Below are 15,761 nucleotides of genomic sequence, written 5' to 3' on the forward strand. Positions count from 1 at the left end.
ACCCAGCCGAGGGCCCGAGAGGCCCAGCCGAGGGGCCAGGAGGCACACCACTGGTTGTTTTCCCTCAGACAGGAGAAACGACATGGCTCTGTCTCTCTCTCTTCATGGTGACTCCCAAGGTGAGTGTGAGAGAATGTCCTGATATTTTTTTATAGTGTTTATAGCTGACAGTGGGACATGTAGGTTGTGGAGATCAATGCTGTTTGACTATCAGAGGAGTCACATGTCAGTGTACATCCTGCCAAACATGCAGCTGGAGTCCCTTATGAGTAAACTACCAAACACTGCTAACTGGCTCTCACTAAACAATAAGGGACAATAGGAAAATCGTGCACCCATGTTCGTATCCATTCTACCCACATATTCATTTTTGTCTAAAAAAGTGGAAAAAAGTTTACAAATTCAAATCACAGGCTAACCATTAAGGTCAAAACTCTAGGCACAATCCAGTGTAGGGTGTTCAAAAGGGCTGCATGTCTGTGTGTGTGCATGTCAACTTTTTTTATGTGCATGTGTGTGAGTGTATGTGTTAGTGTGTGTGTGCATGTGTGCATGTGTGCATTCATGTGTGCGTGCATGAGTGCATGTGTGCGTGCGTGTGTGTGTGCGTGCGTGTGCGCATGTGTGTGTGTGTCTGTGTCTGTGGATGTGTGGATGTGCATATCTTTCATCTCCTCTCCCAAGGGTGTAGCAGACAGAGAAGAGGAGGTGCAATTATGACTCAGGGGAGCTACTGTCTCTGTGCATGTCCCTTATCTACCACTGTAGCTCCACAGGAGAACTACTGCAGTATTCACACACACACACACACACACACACACACACATCCATAGCTGAAGGGTTTACAGAGCAACCAAAGAAGACAGGAGAGAGGAAAGGAGGGGAGGGTGGAGGACATGAGGAGGAGAATGGTGGAGAGGATGAAGAGAGAGGAGAAGAGAGTGAGGGGAACAGATTAAAGTACAGGACAGAGGAAAAGTGGGAGAACAGAGAAAAAAGAGAGACAGACTAAGAGACAGAGACAGACAAATAGACTGAGAGAGACAGATAGACAGACAGTCGGACAGACTCACCGTTACTGTAGAGCAGCTGGAGTTTATAGTGAGTACCGTTATTCGTTTTTTCTCCCGTCTGCTCCTTGTCAAACAGGACAAACAGACACAGGAAAAGACAAATGATGCAATTCGATGAAATATAGCATGGTAATCGGACCATAAACAGTCAAACTCCAGTGTAAAATCTAACAGTTAACTTCAGGTGAAAGATTATGTAAGTTTATTGGCCTTGTATGTAAAGCCTGAGCGCTGTGACACATGAGCTCAGTCCTGAAGGTCTCACAGGCCCTGACAATGAGTCATCTGCATAGAAATTTCGTGTTAAAGAGTGTGTGTGTGTGTGTGTGTGTGTGTGTGTGTGTGTGTGTGTGTGTGTGTGTGTGTGTGTGTGTGTGTGCGTGCGTGCGTGCAACAATTTCCTGAATGTTCTGGCAAGTAGAAAGTACTCCAATCTTAAAAGGAGAGAACAAATGTCGTCCTTGACAGAGAAACTTTCCAAAGTCTCCCCTCCCTCCCTCCCTCTGTCTCTTTCCCTCCCTCTCCATCTCTCTCTATAACTGACCCCCAGAGAGTACTCCAGTCCAATACCCAAAAGAAAAAAGAACAGAGAGAAAGAGACAGACAGACAGACAGACAGACAGACAGGCAGACAGACAGACAGACAGACAGACAGACAGACAGAGGAAGGGGCAGTAAACAACAGTACTAAATGTCCTTAGCTGAAGATAAAGCAAAAGATGTTATTTAAAGGACATTATGTCAGGCCTTTGGTACTGAACCTAATGAGTAATATTATAAATGCTCTCCATTACTTAACAAAGGGTTTACATACTGTGTGTGTATCTCTCTTTCTCTCTCTCTGTCTTTCTTCCTACTGTCTACATATCATGCCGCTCTGTGTGGCCTTTGAGGTTGAGCTGTTTCTACAGACAGTCTCTCGTGGACTGATTTTAGCCACAAAATCACTAATAAATCCCTGTCCTCAACACTCATGGTCAACCCACTCTCTCTCTCTCTCCCCCTCTCTCCCTCTCTCTCTCTGCCCCCCATTTCTCTCTCTCTCACTCTGTGTCTATCTCTCTCTCTCTTTTTAAATGATACAAATTATTTTTTTCATAATTTAGCTGTCCTAAGGAACACTAAAACAGCTAGTGGAATAGACTGATTAAATTGTGGACTGATTAAAGGCAACAACAGGCAGATCACAAATACACAGGCAAGCACACACACATACACACGCACACACACACATGCACACACACACCTTGTCATGCTCCACAAAGTCCACGAAGGCGGTCCTCTCCACCTCAACTGGCTGGCCGTGACGGTCATAAAGTGCAAGCACAAAGTGGAAGAAGTTGGACTTGCGCAGGTTGGATGGGGGCTGCTTCTCAAAGTGAGCTCGTGCCAGAGCCACTCCACTGGTGTGAGGAGAGAAGTGTGGGGGGGAGGAGAATATGAAAATCAATTTTAAAAATGACAACATCTACTGATTACTATCACCCTCTCTCAGTTGTATCTGAAATACTAAATACTGTAGTTTTCTGGGTGTCAAATGTTTGGCCTCAGAAGAATCAAACTGTTAGTCATGTTTATATGAAACTGTAGAGCACGGACCTGGTTAAATCTCAGAGTATACATATACACATAATATTTCATGGCTTTTCAAAGCCTGCTAAAACATTGGTCTGCAGACACATACACGTCTGCCAAACAAACAGTCCAGCTGGTCTGAACAAGCTACAGATGCCCTACAGCTGATTTCACAACACCATATGCAAAAGCTTTCAATACAGCCCATAACATGTTTAAAAACACAAAACGGTTTACAAATGCCTGCATTTTTTAAGGGAAAAAAATGAAAATGATTCGATATATAGGTCATTTTATAATATATTGCCTGGTGGACTTAAGACATATTGTAGTCTATGAAATTTGTGTGACAGAACAGACAAGAAATGAAAATAATGTTTTAGGGTTTGGTTTTGTTTGGTTTTTTTCGTTATAAAAACTAATGTTCCCATTTATACATTGTATAGTCGTATTCTTTTGGGCTTTCCGAGGGCATGGACATATTTTTAACACAATTATTTTTAGTGATATTGCCGCTGATAGCTGTTAAATCGTAGGTTACATTGATATTTACCTAGGCCTAAACCAGTCAGTGCGGTCAATCAATCAGCAATCAATTTCAGCTTCAAAATTAAATTTTTTTCAGTGAACTCGGCGCAGTCATTAAATTCTGTTTGAAATGCTGGGAGATGTAACGGGGAATTTTTTATAATTCTCAGTAGCATAGAGAATAGTTCTTCATTATCTCAAAATCTCGTTGAAAATGTCGTTGTTCGAGGGCCTCGTGCCCGAAAAATCCTTTGAGTTAGCTTTTGGATTTGAAACGTTTTAATTACTGTAGTGAATGACGAACGAAAGTAAACCTAATTTAGTCTTAACTCACTGTGACAGAATAATGTACTGGGAGAACGCTAAAGATCCCAGCAAAGTTCACAGACTCTCTCAGTCCAAATAGTGTAAAATTAGTGTACTTGTTGCTGTTCGACATACATTTTACGAGAGTTAAGGTATATGCACAAGACTTGAAAAGGAGTCTAAATTCTATTATCGGCTATCTGGACAACTCGCGCCCAGTTTACTCACACCGTCACTCAGGAGCTAACAGCATAGTCCAAAAGCCAATCTACATTAACCGTCATTTCATTAATTCAACATGCCACCCACAATGACTTTCCCACTGCATCATCTGAGTGTCTGAAATACACAACTCCGCTAAATTAGTCATGTAAACGCAAAAATAAAGCAATCGCTTTGCACTAATCTTTCATTAAAGTGTGAAGAAAAGGAGAGAGTTTCCGTAAACCGCTTGTATAGGCTTTCTGAAACGGACAACGGAGTGAAAGACTTGTACATCGAATTATTCCCATTTTCATAATCAATACATTCTGTATTAACGAGAGGTCCAGGAAAAGAAAAGTGATTCTCGCTAAGCATGTTGCGCGCAAAGTCTTTTTTGGATATACTCTTAAAAACAGATACGAATAATAAACGACCAAGTTCTATCAAAATGTCTCGTGCTTTCATCACTCGACGGACGAGTGTTCAGCCCCCTTCAACTCAGCACCATTACATACAAGAGAATGATAAGTAGCCTATTATCGTTCTCGTTTGCGTTGTTATTGCTTGAAATGTATAAAATAAAATAGATTAAAAATAACCAATGACGAAGTAAATCTATACAATTATTTTTGCATATAGGATATCCTATATATAAGACACGGTTTTTAATCATATTTTATAAATATTATATTTAATCAATAATCTCGCGTTTGTGCGTGAACGTTATGTCTATGGGTAGACCTACTGAAGTGCAGTATTCCTCTAAAGCCCATTAGACCAAGTAAAAACTTTCAGAACCTATAGCATTCTCTCAGGCTGGGTGCAAGAGTACGGATATTTCAGAACAGCATCTAATTGCGTGCATCTAAAAAGAATAAATTCGTTCAAAGAAGAGTCCTCGGCCACTAGACGACACATTAACCAAGAGAAAGGATCTAAAGGATCGTTAATAAGAGTCCAACAAAACAATCGCCAGTGAAGCGACGCTCGTCTAAAATAACGTTATTCCGGGCTGGGTCACTGAGAGACAGCGCTGGCTTTGTTATACTGGACGCCTTTTTGTTTGGTTCTTTCATGCGACTCGTGACTCCGTCACCTCCAGCTATTGACTGTTCGCACTCGAGGCGTGCTGAGTACTTTGTGCACGGGCCATCCGCTGCTACCATTCATCTCTCCTGTGTCATCTTTACGGCCGCAGCTTTAGACGTTGCTGACCTGTTGCTTAATCCGTTAAAGGAGTGTGTTCAGGGAGGAAAGACAATTAAATAAGAACGAGGAAGATGACAAAATATTTCATAATTTCATAAATACCAGCTTAATTAATTTTCTATTGATGATCCTCCGAAATTTAAGTTTTTCATTAGACATTAGGCCACCCTGTTATATCGGGTCACTAAACTTCGAATTTTATGTAGGCTATTATTTACCCTTATTTGTTTGCCAAAAGATACTGTTATTTCATGTAGGCCCGTTTTCGTGTGCACATGATGTCTGAAATAATTCAAGATACATTCCCGTGGGGTCTAAGTGCAAGTCTATCATACTGTATATTTCAGGTAAGGTATGCGAATTTAAAATTAGAGAAAAGTTTGACGCTTGCGTACCTTTGCGCGGCTACGTTGGCATCCACAACTCCAACATTCCGTACCCATGACCGGACGGGATCCATATCTTCCCCAAAAGCTTGCTCTTTACCTCCGTTGCCGTCCCTTCCCAGATGTTCTTGGATGCCGTACATTTACAACAAACAGAAAATACGATCCACTGAGTTCCTTCGCCTCCAAAAATAAAAAACAGCCAAGAGGAACTGGATGCGACACCGTGAAGTCCAAAGATGCTGAAAGTCACTCTGCGCTGCCGGACACTTTAGCGCTCACTCGGATCTTTACGGAATTTCCCCGATGTCAGTTCTCTCTTTGAGTCTTCAGATTTCCTGAGATGCTGACGTTTCAAATAAATGTATCATCCTTGTGGATGCAACCATTTTCGAATGAGAATTAAAATTGCGTCCTACGCTGATCCGACAGTTAAAAAAGATCACCTGTTCCGCGGATACACAAACAAACGCACGAACTACTCAAAAACGCAGCTGTACACACCAGAACCTTCCCAACACATATGAAGTCATACAAACACATTCACAAACACACACACACACACATATCCACCGCTGAAAAGTTTTTTGGCCTGTTTGATAATCCTCTCTTGAACGCCGAAGAGGACAATAATCTAGTCGTAGTTTCAAGATCTCAGAGAATGAATGAGTTTCATCGCCTGAAGAGAAGACAATGAGGAGGGGCCAAGGTGACCATATTTGGTGGACTGTCTAGATGGACGACCCTATTGGTTAAAAAGAGCACGTTAGTCTGATTTCGTTTTTGTTGTGTTTGGTTATCTGTCAAATCACAATACCGTTAAACATAAACGTCCTCCAAAATAATACAGCGTGACCAACTGACACTTGAACGAATTCGGTTTTAAAATTAAGTTTACGTTGTAGTCTTACAATAAATTCCTATATAATTTTATCTGAAGTGCCGCAAGATTGCACTGTCAGTACACTGGGCATGAGAGAGGGAGCGACGAAACCAAACGAAAACTGCATAACAAAAACAAAACAAATGCATATCAGACACAGCAGGCTATAAGAAACATTGGCATGTATTTTTATATCAATATTTTATTCAGCAAAAATAAAATGGGCATCTTTCCGAATTAATTCGACTTTGGTTTGGATATTCATCTCTTAATTAAAATACCACGTCAGATTTTTTCGTGTTTACTGTGTCTATTCGTTGTACAGTAGGCCTACTACTCATTGTATAATGTACGCCTAGGATACAGTTCTGCACAAAAACTGCCTGGGCTGCACATTCTGCGTTTCAGCGTTATTTTAAGTCTTTGGCAGCGTATTGTAACATTCACTCACGAGATGATGTTACTTTCTGATGATTTCATACTCTAGTGGGCACTAAAGACAGTTTTGTGGAAGCGTTCATGTAATCTTTATTCACTGGTATGTAGGCTATCATATGAAAATGCTAATAGTTTGGATTTATACAGTTTGCATAGTTGCAGCTAGACACACATAGGGCACATGCAGTGGATGCCCACACTCAGCATAAATTCGCTGGCGGTCAGAAGTCTTCATGGATTTATCAATGAAAGCGAACCTAAGCCATACAGTCGTGTGTAACTAGAGGCAAAGATATTAACAGATGTTCAAATGCAGTTTACTGGTGTTCCTAATGATACGTTATAAACTAAGGATGGCCATTCTTGCTTTTTCTGGTACACTGAAAGGTGGTTAATCGCCTAAATGTGCATGGTGAATCTACTTTCAGTTCGTAACCGGTGCTTATGATGTAAACTACGGGGTAAGAAAAGTTAAAATGGTGCTTTTGGTTTATTCACAGATCACCGTCGTCCTATAAACTTTGTGTAAAATTATTATGTCTAATTCGTCACTCTCCGCAACATGGATGTTTCTTTGAAAGGCAAACCATCGGCAAATCTGTCTGAATAAGGCAAGTAAAGAAAAATATACGAATAAATAATTTGAGGGTTTTGTTGGTTTTTTTTTTTTTTTTTTTAATAATGCACCACAGAAACTACATCACACACATTAACCGCGGGAGACTGACAGCTGCGTGCATGAGCGTAGCAGACGGGCAAAACAAAGAGAGAGATTTCTCCAAACTTTTTTGCATTTCCGCTTTCTCTCTCCCCACATATTGAAAAGAAGAGGGTTTTCCATCCTTTCTTGCTCCTGGCGGGGCTCATTGTCTGTGCGTGGGGCTCAAACACCAAACAATGCCTGCGACCCCCTCCCCACACACGGCCACCCGCCCTACACCAACCATCTGCCAGCGCGCCACACAGTCAGCTGTTCTCCCGATTATGTGCACAGTGTCGCGGAATCTATACAACCTCTGCAGCGTGTCTCCTGCTTGGACACCGATTCTCATTCGCAGTCTCTCTCTGTTGGTCTCCGTCTCTTACCGATTCTCTGATTTGAGCTTCTATATCAGTTGAGAGAGAGCGAGCGAGCGAGAGAGAGAGAGAGAGAGAGACGGAAAAAACAACCAAAAAAGTTCATTCGACACAGGCTTTTTGCCTCGATCATTCCCCGCCCATGTCATTTGATTCATTTTAACAAGTAAGGGATATCTCTCTGTCCCCAATCTGCTACAGGTACACGATCTAATAAAAATCTCTCCTGTTTGAACCGTCCGCTCTACATCGTATATCACACAACGAGAGAGCGAGCGAGCGAGCGAGCGAGAGAGAGAATCGCGATGGCTTAGTTTGTAAATCTGATTAATGAGTTTGAAACTTTCTGGCACCGGGTATTTTTGTTCAACTTTATAAGTGAACAGCGTTAAAGTTTTTGTGTGGATTAACCCTGTAATGAGTTTTTCCTAAGGGGCGTGCTGGAGACGCTGTCGATGTATCGTTGCAAAATTAAAAAACAGGCTAAACATGTACACAGTCATGCATAGAAGCAAAAGTCCTGAAGGATTACGAGGAAGTAGTGCAGAAAAGACGACATACGACATATACATCTACATCTACATATACATATGTTTTTCAAGGGAAACACACTTATACAAATTAAACCTGCTTGGTAATAAAATCTTATGACAAAATAATTACTCCCGCAAATTCCAGGGAATAACTATAACGCACTAATCGCACCGCGTGAGGATGTTCCATAGGAACGAAATGACAGGCGTGCGAGTGCACGAGTGATACTTTTCTTTCAGTTCCACTCGGTATGCATTGGTCAACCTTCACTAAAAAAATAGGTGGGGCTGGGATTGTGTGACTGCCAGATGGACAATAGAGTATCGTGTGCCGTGCACCCTCTCTCTCCAATGCCCTCGTCCTAAGGGAATCATTGTTTAAGACGGCTGCCCAGTTGAGAGAGAATGATTGTCTACATCGTAACTTTCATGATAAATTTCTGTCACGTCACTGTTTGTGTACTATTTTTCCCAGATATTTTAAAAAGCGGGACTCAGCGCTGCTTGAGAGAAACGCTAACATACTCACTTTTGAACTTTATGATATTCAAGAGTGTGTTTTTGAGGTGCTCGCGAATGTTGACATGCACGTAGGATAATATTCTGGGATTACTGCCTCTCTGAACACGGTACATGGTAGACAGCTTCGTTCTGCGTTAGAGTTAGGGTACGGTAATTATGATTCATGTATACAAATATAAGATTGTCACGGTGCTTATTACAATGTCATAAACATCGTTACAATGCCGTTAGAATCATTAGAACATCGACGTCACTACGCCAGAAACTGAGTTTCGTCATTTTAAGAATCGCTGGAGAATTCTTATCATTTTAACACTTGTATTACACTGCTTTGGCGCCTCTGTAGTTGAAATGCGTCATACAATACGTTACAAACAACACGTTGTGTGTAGTGCCAAGGATAGAACTGAGTAGTCTCTAATTAACAAGTTTCCCAGTTTTGATTATCAGATAAAATCAAGCAGAGGGTTGCTCCTGGCTGACGACCATTGTTTCAAACGTCAGTAAACCAATCATACGCAATTTCCTATTCATCTATCTACAATTTCGTATTTGTGCTATTTTTCAGCGAGTCCTCTGAAAAAGATTTTTACACAAAAATAACCTTCAAGGTTTTCTTTAAAAACTTTAATTTAAACAGAAAAATTACTGTCACATCATGCAACAAAACAGGCAGTTTAGCAACTTCCAAATTAAAAAGAAAAAAAAAAGAGCAGAATATGAATGAGTGATAACAGGTTATTTTAAGAGGCTGCAATCAGGAAGATGAAATTCTGCTTGAAACTGAACTGTACAAAACTTGGCATTTCTCTGATTCATTTTTAGAGTTCAAAACAGTTATGACAGATGACTTACAAAAACAAACAAACAAACCATATTATTTACTGCCGCCAGAATAATCGTTACAGTATCTATGGTACAAACATGGTGCAGTAGCTTTTCCAAAAGACTAAAATGTAAATGAGAAAAATGATCATATAAGTTTTTCTGTGTGTTTCATACAACATGAATCAGTTTGACAGTTCAGATTGTAACAGTGTGCAGGAAATGGAGCTCTTCACAACCAGCCTCTCATAAATTGGCACTGATAAGCCAGTGAGATGGAATAGGTTGGTCTAGGAGAGGTGGCTTAGTGTGGGTCTGGGACAGATAGAATAAGTTGGTCAGTTAGAGATGAAAAAGTGACAGCACAGGTTGTTTGAGGTTAGTGTTAAAACCTGGAATGTTAAAATCAATCCACTGAACATGATCACCCTCCAGAACTTTCTAAATTTTCTCTGTACCTGAGCTTTCCGTGCCACTCTGCTATGAACATACTGGTAATAATCCAGATGTTTGGAGTATTCAGGCCAGCCTGGGGTTATTGCAGTTTGGCTTGTAATCATAAATAGAGAAAACGGATGTCATGTATGATATGAAGTAATCTGATCATTTCACAGATTTGATTAACAGTGTCTCTTACTGTTTCTTTTTCACAGCGTAAAATGAAAACCAGTTTCTCCCTTTTTAACTCCAACAATTCCCCAAACACTCCAATACTCTCAAAATACTCTAATACTCCTCAAATACCCTTCAAAGTGCTAGGCAGATGCAACTAGAGGACTAATGTATGATCCTCTGTGTGTGCGCGCGCGTGTGTGTGTGTGTGTAAACCCTGGGAAAGTTGTCAGTTTAAAATATTCAAGATGTCTTTATCCAGTAAAGCAGACTGCTGCTCTCATCCCCCGGAATTTATAATCCACTGAAGAAACTCTTCACCTAGAGGAAAGAGCATCAACATACTTGCTATAAATAGGTGCAACAGCACCACCATGTGGTCTAAATGCTACAGTGCAGCACACAAATAGGCATTGCTATCAAAACGGTCCTTTTTGTGACAATGCACACATACACATAGACAATACAATACATACACGAATAAACACAGACAAAAAGACATTGAATAATATGAGAGAGATTATAGAGTTTGTTAGAAAGAGCAGCAGCTGTGACAGACTCAGTGCTAGCTGAAAGCCATGATTAGACTCATACACAGCAAAGAGGGTCCTAGTGGGTGCACAGGCCTGTAAATCCATGTTTATTCACACAAACCAAACACATTTTTAAAATGATACATTTTCAAGGCAGCACTGCATATGCATCTCCTCTCTCTTTGGAGGGGGAGAAACTGAGAAAGCAAAATGTCCGAAACTGACATACAATTACACGAGTTATGTTTAGTGTCAGCACAGCCAAACAGCCATATTTAATACATAATACATAATAAAAACATATTAAAAGTAATATATTTATATTAATATTAATAACATGCTTATACCTGACTAATCAGTCCAGTCTGTACTTCAGGATCCTTCTCAAACTCCACACCAGCATCTAGCACCAACACAGGAACTTGACTCAGGTGGTCAAAGTGGACCCTGCACAGAGACAGAGAAAGAGGCCCTGTTTACACCTTGCATTAAGATCCGATTTTGGTGATCTGATTACAAGTGGACAGCTGTAAAGTACAGGTGTAAATGTACCCCACTGAGGTCTCATTGAGATCCGATCATACAGACCACATTCGAAGGTGGTCTGGACAGCATATGACCACATTCTTACAGCAGTGTAAACAGAATGCAATCTCGACCACATTGAACGACCGCCTATTCATCTGACATTGAGGTAAATAAATCATGTTACGAGTCTACGGGTTAAACAAAACACTTCTGAAATGAATATTTGACCCCTAAACAACACAAGATACCAAATCGCTAGTAAGCCACACTACAAATAACGACATTAATTCTGTTCGTATAGACATTTAACATACATCTGATATCATCGTGTCGTCTACAATCAGTTTATTGAGCCGAAGTATAGGGGTAAGGCATCGCTTATCTATATTAGTGGGCTCAGTTAGCCAAACGTATTGTAAAGGGATTAGATACACCACAAAACAGGAATTTCATTCTTTCATACCTTACTTTTTTAAAGTATGCAGAATCTTTAACAGCCGTTTCACAGTTTGGTGGCTCCGAACGTGATAGTTTACATCAGTAACTGTCGACACAATTTGACGCATTTCCTTTGAAAATGTTCCAGATTTCGTGCCGTTACATATTTCATACGACACTTGTCAAAACAGCAACGCATTTGGTCTTTGCAAATGGAAATGATGTACGTGTTTATTTGCATATAGAGCGGGGAGGTGAGATACGATCGCAAGTGATTGCTCGAGACACATGTGAGATGGATTCTAAAGCCAGGTGTAAACGGACGTACTTAGAGCTGTCCACTTGTGATCGGATGACCAAAATCTTAATGCGAGGTGTAAACAGGGCCTTGCATTAGATCCGATTTCTGTGATTTGACCACAAGTGGGCAGCTCTAAAGTACGTCCGTTTAAACCTGGCTTTAGAATCCGTGTCTCGCATGACCATTTGAGATCGGATCTCACTTCCCGGCTTTATATGCAAATAAACACAAATCATTTCCAACACGTTACCCCTTTCATTGATTTTCCCTTTTGCTTTTTTTTAAAATTAGAAATAGTGCTTATAACATGTGAGATGTCAGACAAATTTGGTGATCACTGATTGCTGTTTTGGGACATTAAGTCACGTTAAGCTGTTTCCTTAATGGCGTCAGTGGAGAGGAAAACGCTTAACGTGCGATAACGAGTATACTCCTAGAATTTCGATTTTGATTTTTTGACAGAGGGAGGCGTTTCTAACAAGAGATGTCCGAGAGAAATTTGGTGATCATTTATCTCAGTTTTGGAACATTAAGCCATATTAAGCTTTTTCACGTTAAATGTTGTTGTAGGCACTTCCCGTGCCTAGTCTGTCGGAAATTAAAAGAAGAAGTAGAAGAAGAAATCAAAACTATATCCATTTTGCCCGTTGTTGTTGTCTGTTGTTGCACTTTAATATGATGCCGTTGGCGAGCGAATGTGTACATATGCGAATGAGTTGGTACTTCCGCGTAAGCAGAGGACGTCAGATGAGTAGGCGGTCGTTCAATGTGGTCGAGTTCCCATTCGCGTTTACACTGCTATAAGAATGTGGTCACATGCGGTCCAGACCACCTCCGAATGTGGTCTGAGTGATCGGATCTCGATGCGACCTCAATGCGCATTGGATGCATTTACACCTGTACTTTTGAGCTGTCCACTTGTGATCGGATCACCAAAATTGGATCTTACTGCAAGGTGTAAACAGGGCCAGAGATAGAGCTTCTGCAGATCAGGCCTGAGCAAGGCTCAAAAGGCTGCTCAGAATGAATGAGGGTGATGCACATGTGTGACTTTTCACATGAAACTGATCAAACTGTGATTTATTTGTGTTATGCTCACGGTTCGCATCAACCTGAATTCATAAATTTTTGAAACACAGCTAAAGGCCTCAAAACTATACTGGTTTATTTGCAAAGCAGTTGTTATATGGAAAACTACACTTTTTTGTTGAGAGACAGTGGACTATGGCTGGAAGAATCCAAAAGGTGCCCCGAGCAGAAACATCACAGACTTTAACTCACTTTGTGGTTTTGTGAAGAAGCCAGTTCTCATGCTGTGTGTGGAGTTTCTCCAGGTAGTCCAGTTTGACTCCCTGCTCCTCCTCACGACCTCTCTTCATGAGCCGCTCCATGCATGTCTGAAAGGAGCAACCACAAACATGCTCAGCTCCCTGTCTGCACACACAGACAACTCTACTCTTCCATCAGGTCCTCCCTTAATGATTGTGTGTGTGTGTGTGTGTGTGTGTGTGCAAGAGAGAGAGAGCGGACAAACACACACCTCTGGGGGGGCTCTGAGGTAAATTATGCCCTCCAGTTGTATCCGATGCCCAAACTCCTCCACCAGAAAAGAGTGCCAGTTCTGATAGACGGCCCACTCTGTGGGGTTGATACAGCCCAACTCAAACATATTCAGGGCAAATATGTACCTGAAGAAGGAGAGGACAGAGGGGGAAGGGAGTAACAAAATGAGAGAGTAACAAAATGATCTGTGTGAAGATCCGGTAGGAACATCCCACAGAACAAACAAATTAGTAATATCTTAGAGTTTTCTTAACAAAATAATGTGAAAAATGGAAGAGACAATGATCCAGTGTTTACAGTGCAACAGTTTTTTTCGCACCTGTCACTGTAGACGGAGCGTTCATACACCTGGACAGGTGTAGCTGTTGACTGGAGGAGCCGGGGGGGTGGGGGCTGCAGCTGAGTGCGCATGCGGCTCATGCAGGAGAATGTCTGGAAGGTGTAGGACCAGCGCTGTGGTTCCTGATACATCATCTGCAGCAGATTACTCACTGTCTGCTGGGAAGACGGCACCATCTGCGGGACAGAGCAGGTACCGTGATCAGTGAATGTCTCATTATCGAAATCAACCGCATACTGTCTTATTCTCTGTGCATATTTCTGAGCTGAAAGGAGCACAACAGTATAACCTATGAGGGTTAGTTCCATTGAGTAACTGACTGTATATTAGTTCCATTGAGTAACTGACTGTATGTTCCACTCAGATCTGCTCAGAAGCCTTGTCGTTAAAGGAACGGTCTGAACAGCTGACAAAAAGATTGCACTTTTTAAAGTAACGTGTTCAAAACTAACCAGAATGCTGAACAGCATATTAAAGTTTTAAACCAGTTTACTGTGAGGCAAAATCAAACGAATGTTTTAGTTCCTTTTAAAAGGTTTAATAAAGAGGTTGCTAGCAGCTGGTCCTGCAGTCTCAGGACCTACCTGTGACGTAGCGTCCTCAACGTTCTGCCATTTGCTAACAGGTTCCTGTATAACCTCCCAGTCTTCCCCCGCATTCTGTAAGAGCCTGGCGAAAGTGGACTTCCCCACAGCTTATGTCGTGAATAAAGCAAGACAGATCAATACAACAGCGCATTCATTGCCACAGCATCTAATACTTGAAAGTATGACCTGTCATAAATGTTGGCAACACTTACCGATGTTACCCTCGATGGACACTCTCCTAATCTTAGGACTCCCGTTCATCACGTCACTGGAGAAGCAGCGGTGTGAGAGACAAATTCTAGTTGTCCGAGCTGCAGTTGCTGTGCTAGAAGAATGTATATGGCTGACACGTTTAAACCGTGGTGCCTGGTACCTTCCCGTATGCGTGGAGCAGAACGATACAACGCTGACAGTACTGAGAAACCGCGAATTGATGGACCATGTTTTCAAGGATGATGTAGCGGCGGAGAAACTGCAGGTAAAAAACAAAACGCCAGCCATCGCTTGAGTGAATTGTCAGATAAGTTTGCTCTATCGGTCAAACACAAAGTTAGAACGACAAACGCTACTGTTAGTATTTTTTGACAGATGCAAAGTTTAAAGACTGGTCATTAAAGAGCAACTTCAGTGACAGCATCACATGTGACACTTCTACTCACATGAATGGCCTTGTACATCCAAACAGGATAGAGATGGGTGGTACTAAGATAAATCTTCCGGGTGACGATTTTCTTTTCTTTCCTTTTCAAACGAAGAGCTGGAAGTACTGTAACCACGTTGTAGTAATTATTCTTTTCCACTTTACTCTACACAACATCCCACGACGGTTATGTGGCTGTCACAGAATGACTGCATTCATTTTTTTTTCTTTTTCAGTTGAAACTTTATTGGATTTTTTAACATTTAACAGCCACAAACACAACTGGAGGGGGAACAAAAGAAAACCCCCCCAGCAACATTGTATATCAATAGAGATATATACATACATGCAGACTGCAGACATAGGGGGTTAGAGATATAGCCATAGCAGTATACCCAAAATAATCATTTCATCATCACCATGAGGGCTCAAATCAAACAGATTTACTCTCAATAAACTTTACCAACGTTGACCATATTTTCCAAAATTTAGCAGGTTTCTGACAGATATTCATATGTCAGCCTTTCAAGGGAAAGAAATTCCATAAACTGGTCAACCCACATGTTGAAAAAGGAGATGGATTTACTATTCCATAGGAGAAGAATGCATTTCTTAGCAAGATAACACATAATTGTAAATAAGTATTCTTTGTCAGGGTCA

The 15,761-nt window shown here is 41.2% G+C and overlaps 2 protein-coding genes across 7 annotated transcripts in view; both read right to left on the reverse strand.

The window, feature by feature from the left end:
• Window positions 1–5,424, reverse strand: part of ebf2 (EBF transcription factor 2) — a 26,883-nt gene extending 21,459 nt beyond the window's left edge. For 4 of the 5 annotated variants that reach the window (XM_030773078.1, XM_030773080.1, XM_030773079.1 and 1 more), the window contains exons 1-3: window positions 5,291–5,424; window positions 2,320–2,476; window positions 1,074–1,137 (exon numbers count right to left, since the gene is read on the reverse strand). In XM_030773078.1, coding sequence (XP_030628938.1) covers window positions 1,074–1,137; window positions 2,320–2,476; window positions 5,291–5,424 — 355 coding nt within the window. The remainder of the gene's footprint in view (window positions 1–1,073; window positions 1,138–2,319; window positions 2,477–5,290) is intronic. The other variant, XM_030773075.1, reaches the window with a different exon arrangement.
• Window positions 5,425–10,380: 4,956 nt separating this feature from the next.
• Window positions 10,381–14,801, reverse strand: dguok (deoxyguanosine kinase). 2 transcript variants are annotated; one of them, XM_030777511.1, is made up of 7 exons: window positions 14,674–14,801; window positions 14,444–14,568; window positions 13,854–14,029; window positions 13,512–13,659; window positions 13,253–13,368; window positions 11,052–11,151; window positions 10,381–10,492 (listed from the first exon to the last, which is right to left on the reverse strand). In XM_030777511.1, the coding sequence occupies exons 1-7, from the start codon at window positions 14,720–14,722 to the stop codon at window positions 10,466–10,468; spliced, it is 741 nt and encodes a 246-aa protein (XP_030633371.1). In that variant the 5' UTR covers window positions 14,723–14,801; the 3' UTR covers window positions 10,381–10,465. The 2 variants fall into 2 exon arrangements, with proteins under 2 accessions (XP_030633371.1, XP_030633365.1); XM_030777505.1 differs by having other exon boundaries at window positions 13,854–14,032; window positions 14,432–14,568.
• Window positions 14,802–15,761: the final 960 nt, after the last annotated feature.

This window comes from Chanos chanos, chromosome 1 (assembly GCF_902362185.1).
Source record: "Chanos chanos chromosome 1, fChaCha1.1, whole genome shotgun sequence".
Classification (NCBI taxonomy): Eukaryota; Metazoa; Chordata; class Actinopteri; order Gonorynchiformes; family Chanidae; genus Chanos; species Chanos chanos.

What these genes read in the sequence shown, in the direction of transcription:
- dguok (XM_030777505.1), bottom strand. Translation starts at nt 14,722, where the DNA reads ATGAACGGGAGTCCTAAGATTAGGAGAGTGTCCATCGAGGGTAACATC. An exon ending in CTGAGACTGCAGGACCAGCT is followed by an intron (nt 14,033 to 14,431) that starts GCTAGCAACCTC and finishes CCGTCTTCCCAG; the next exon opens with CAGACAGTGAGTAATCTGCT. An exon ending in AGACTGGACTGATTAGTCAG is followed by an intron (nt 10,493 to 11,051) that starts GTATAAGCATGT and finishes TCTTTCCTCTAG; the next exon opens with GTGAAGAGTTTCTTCAGTGG.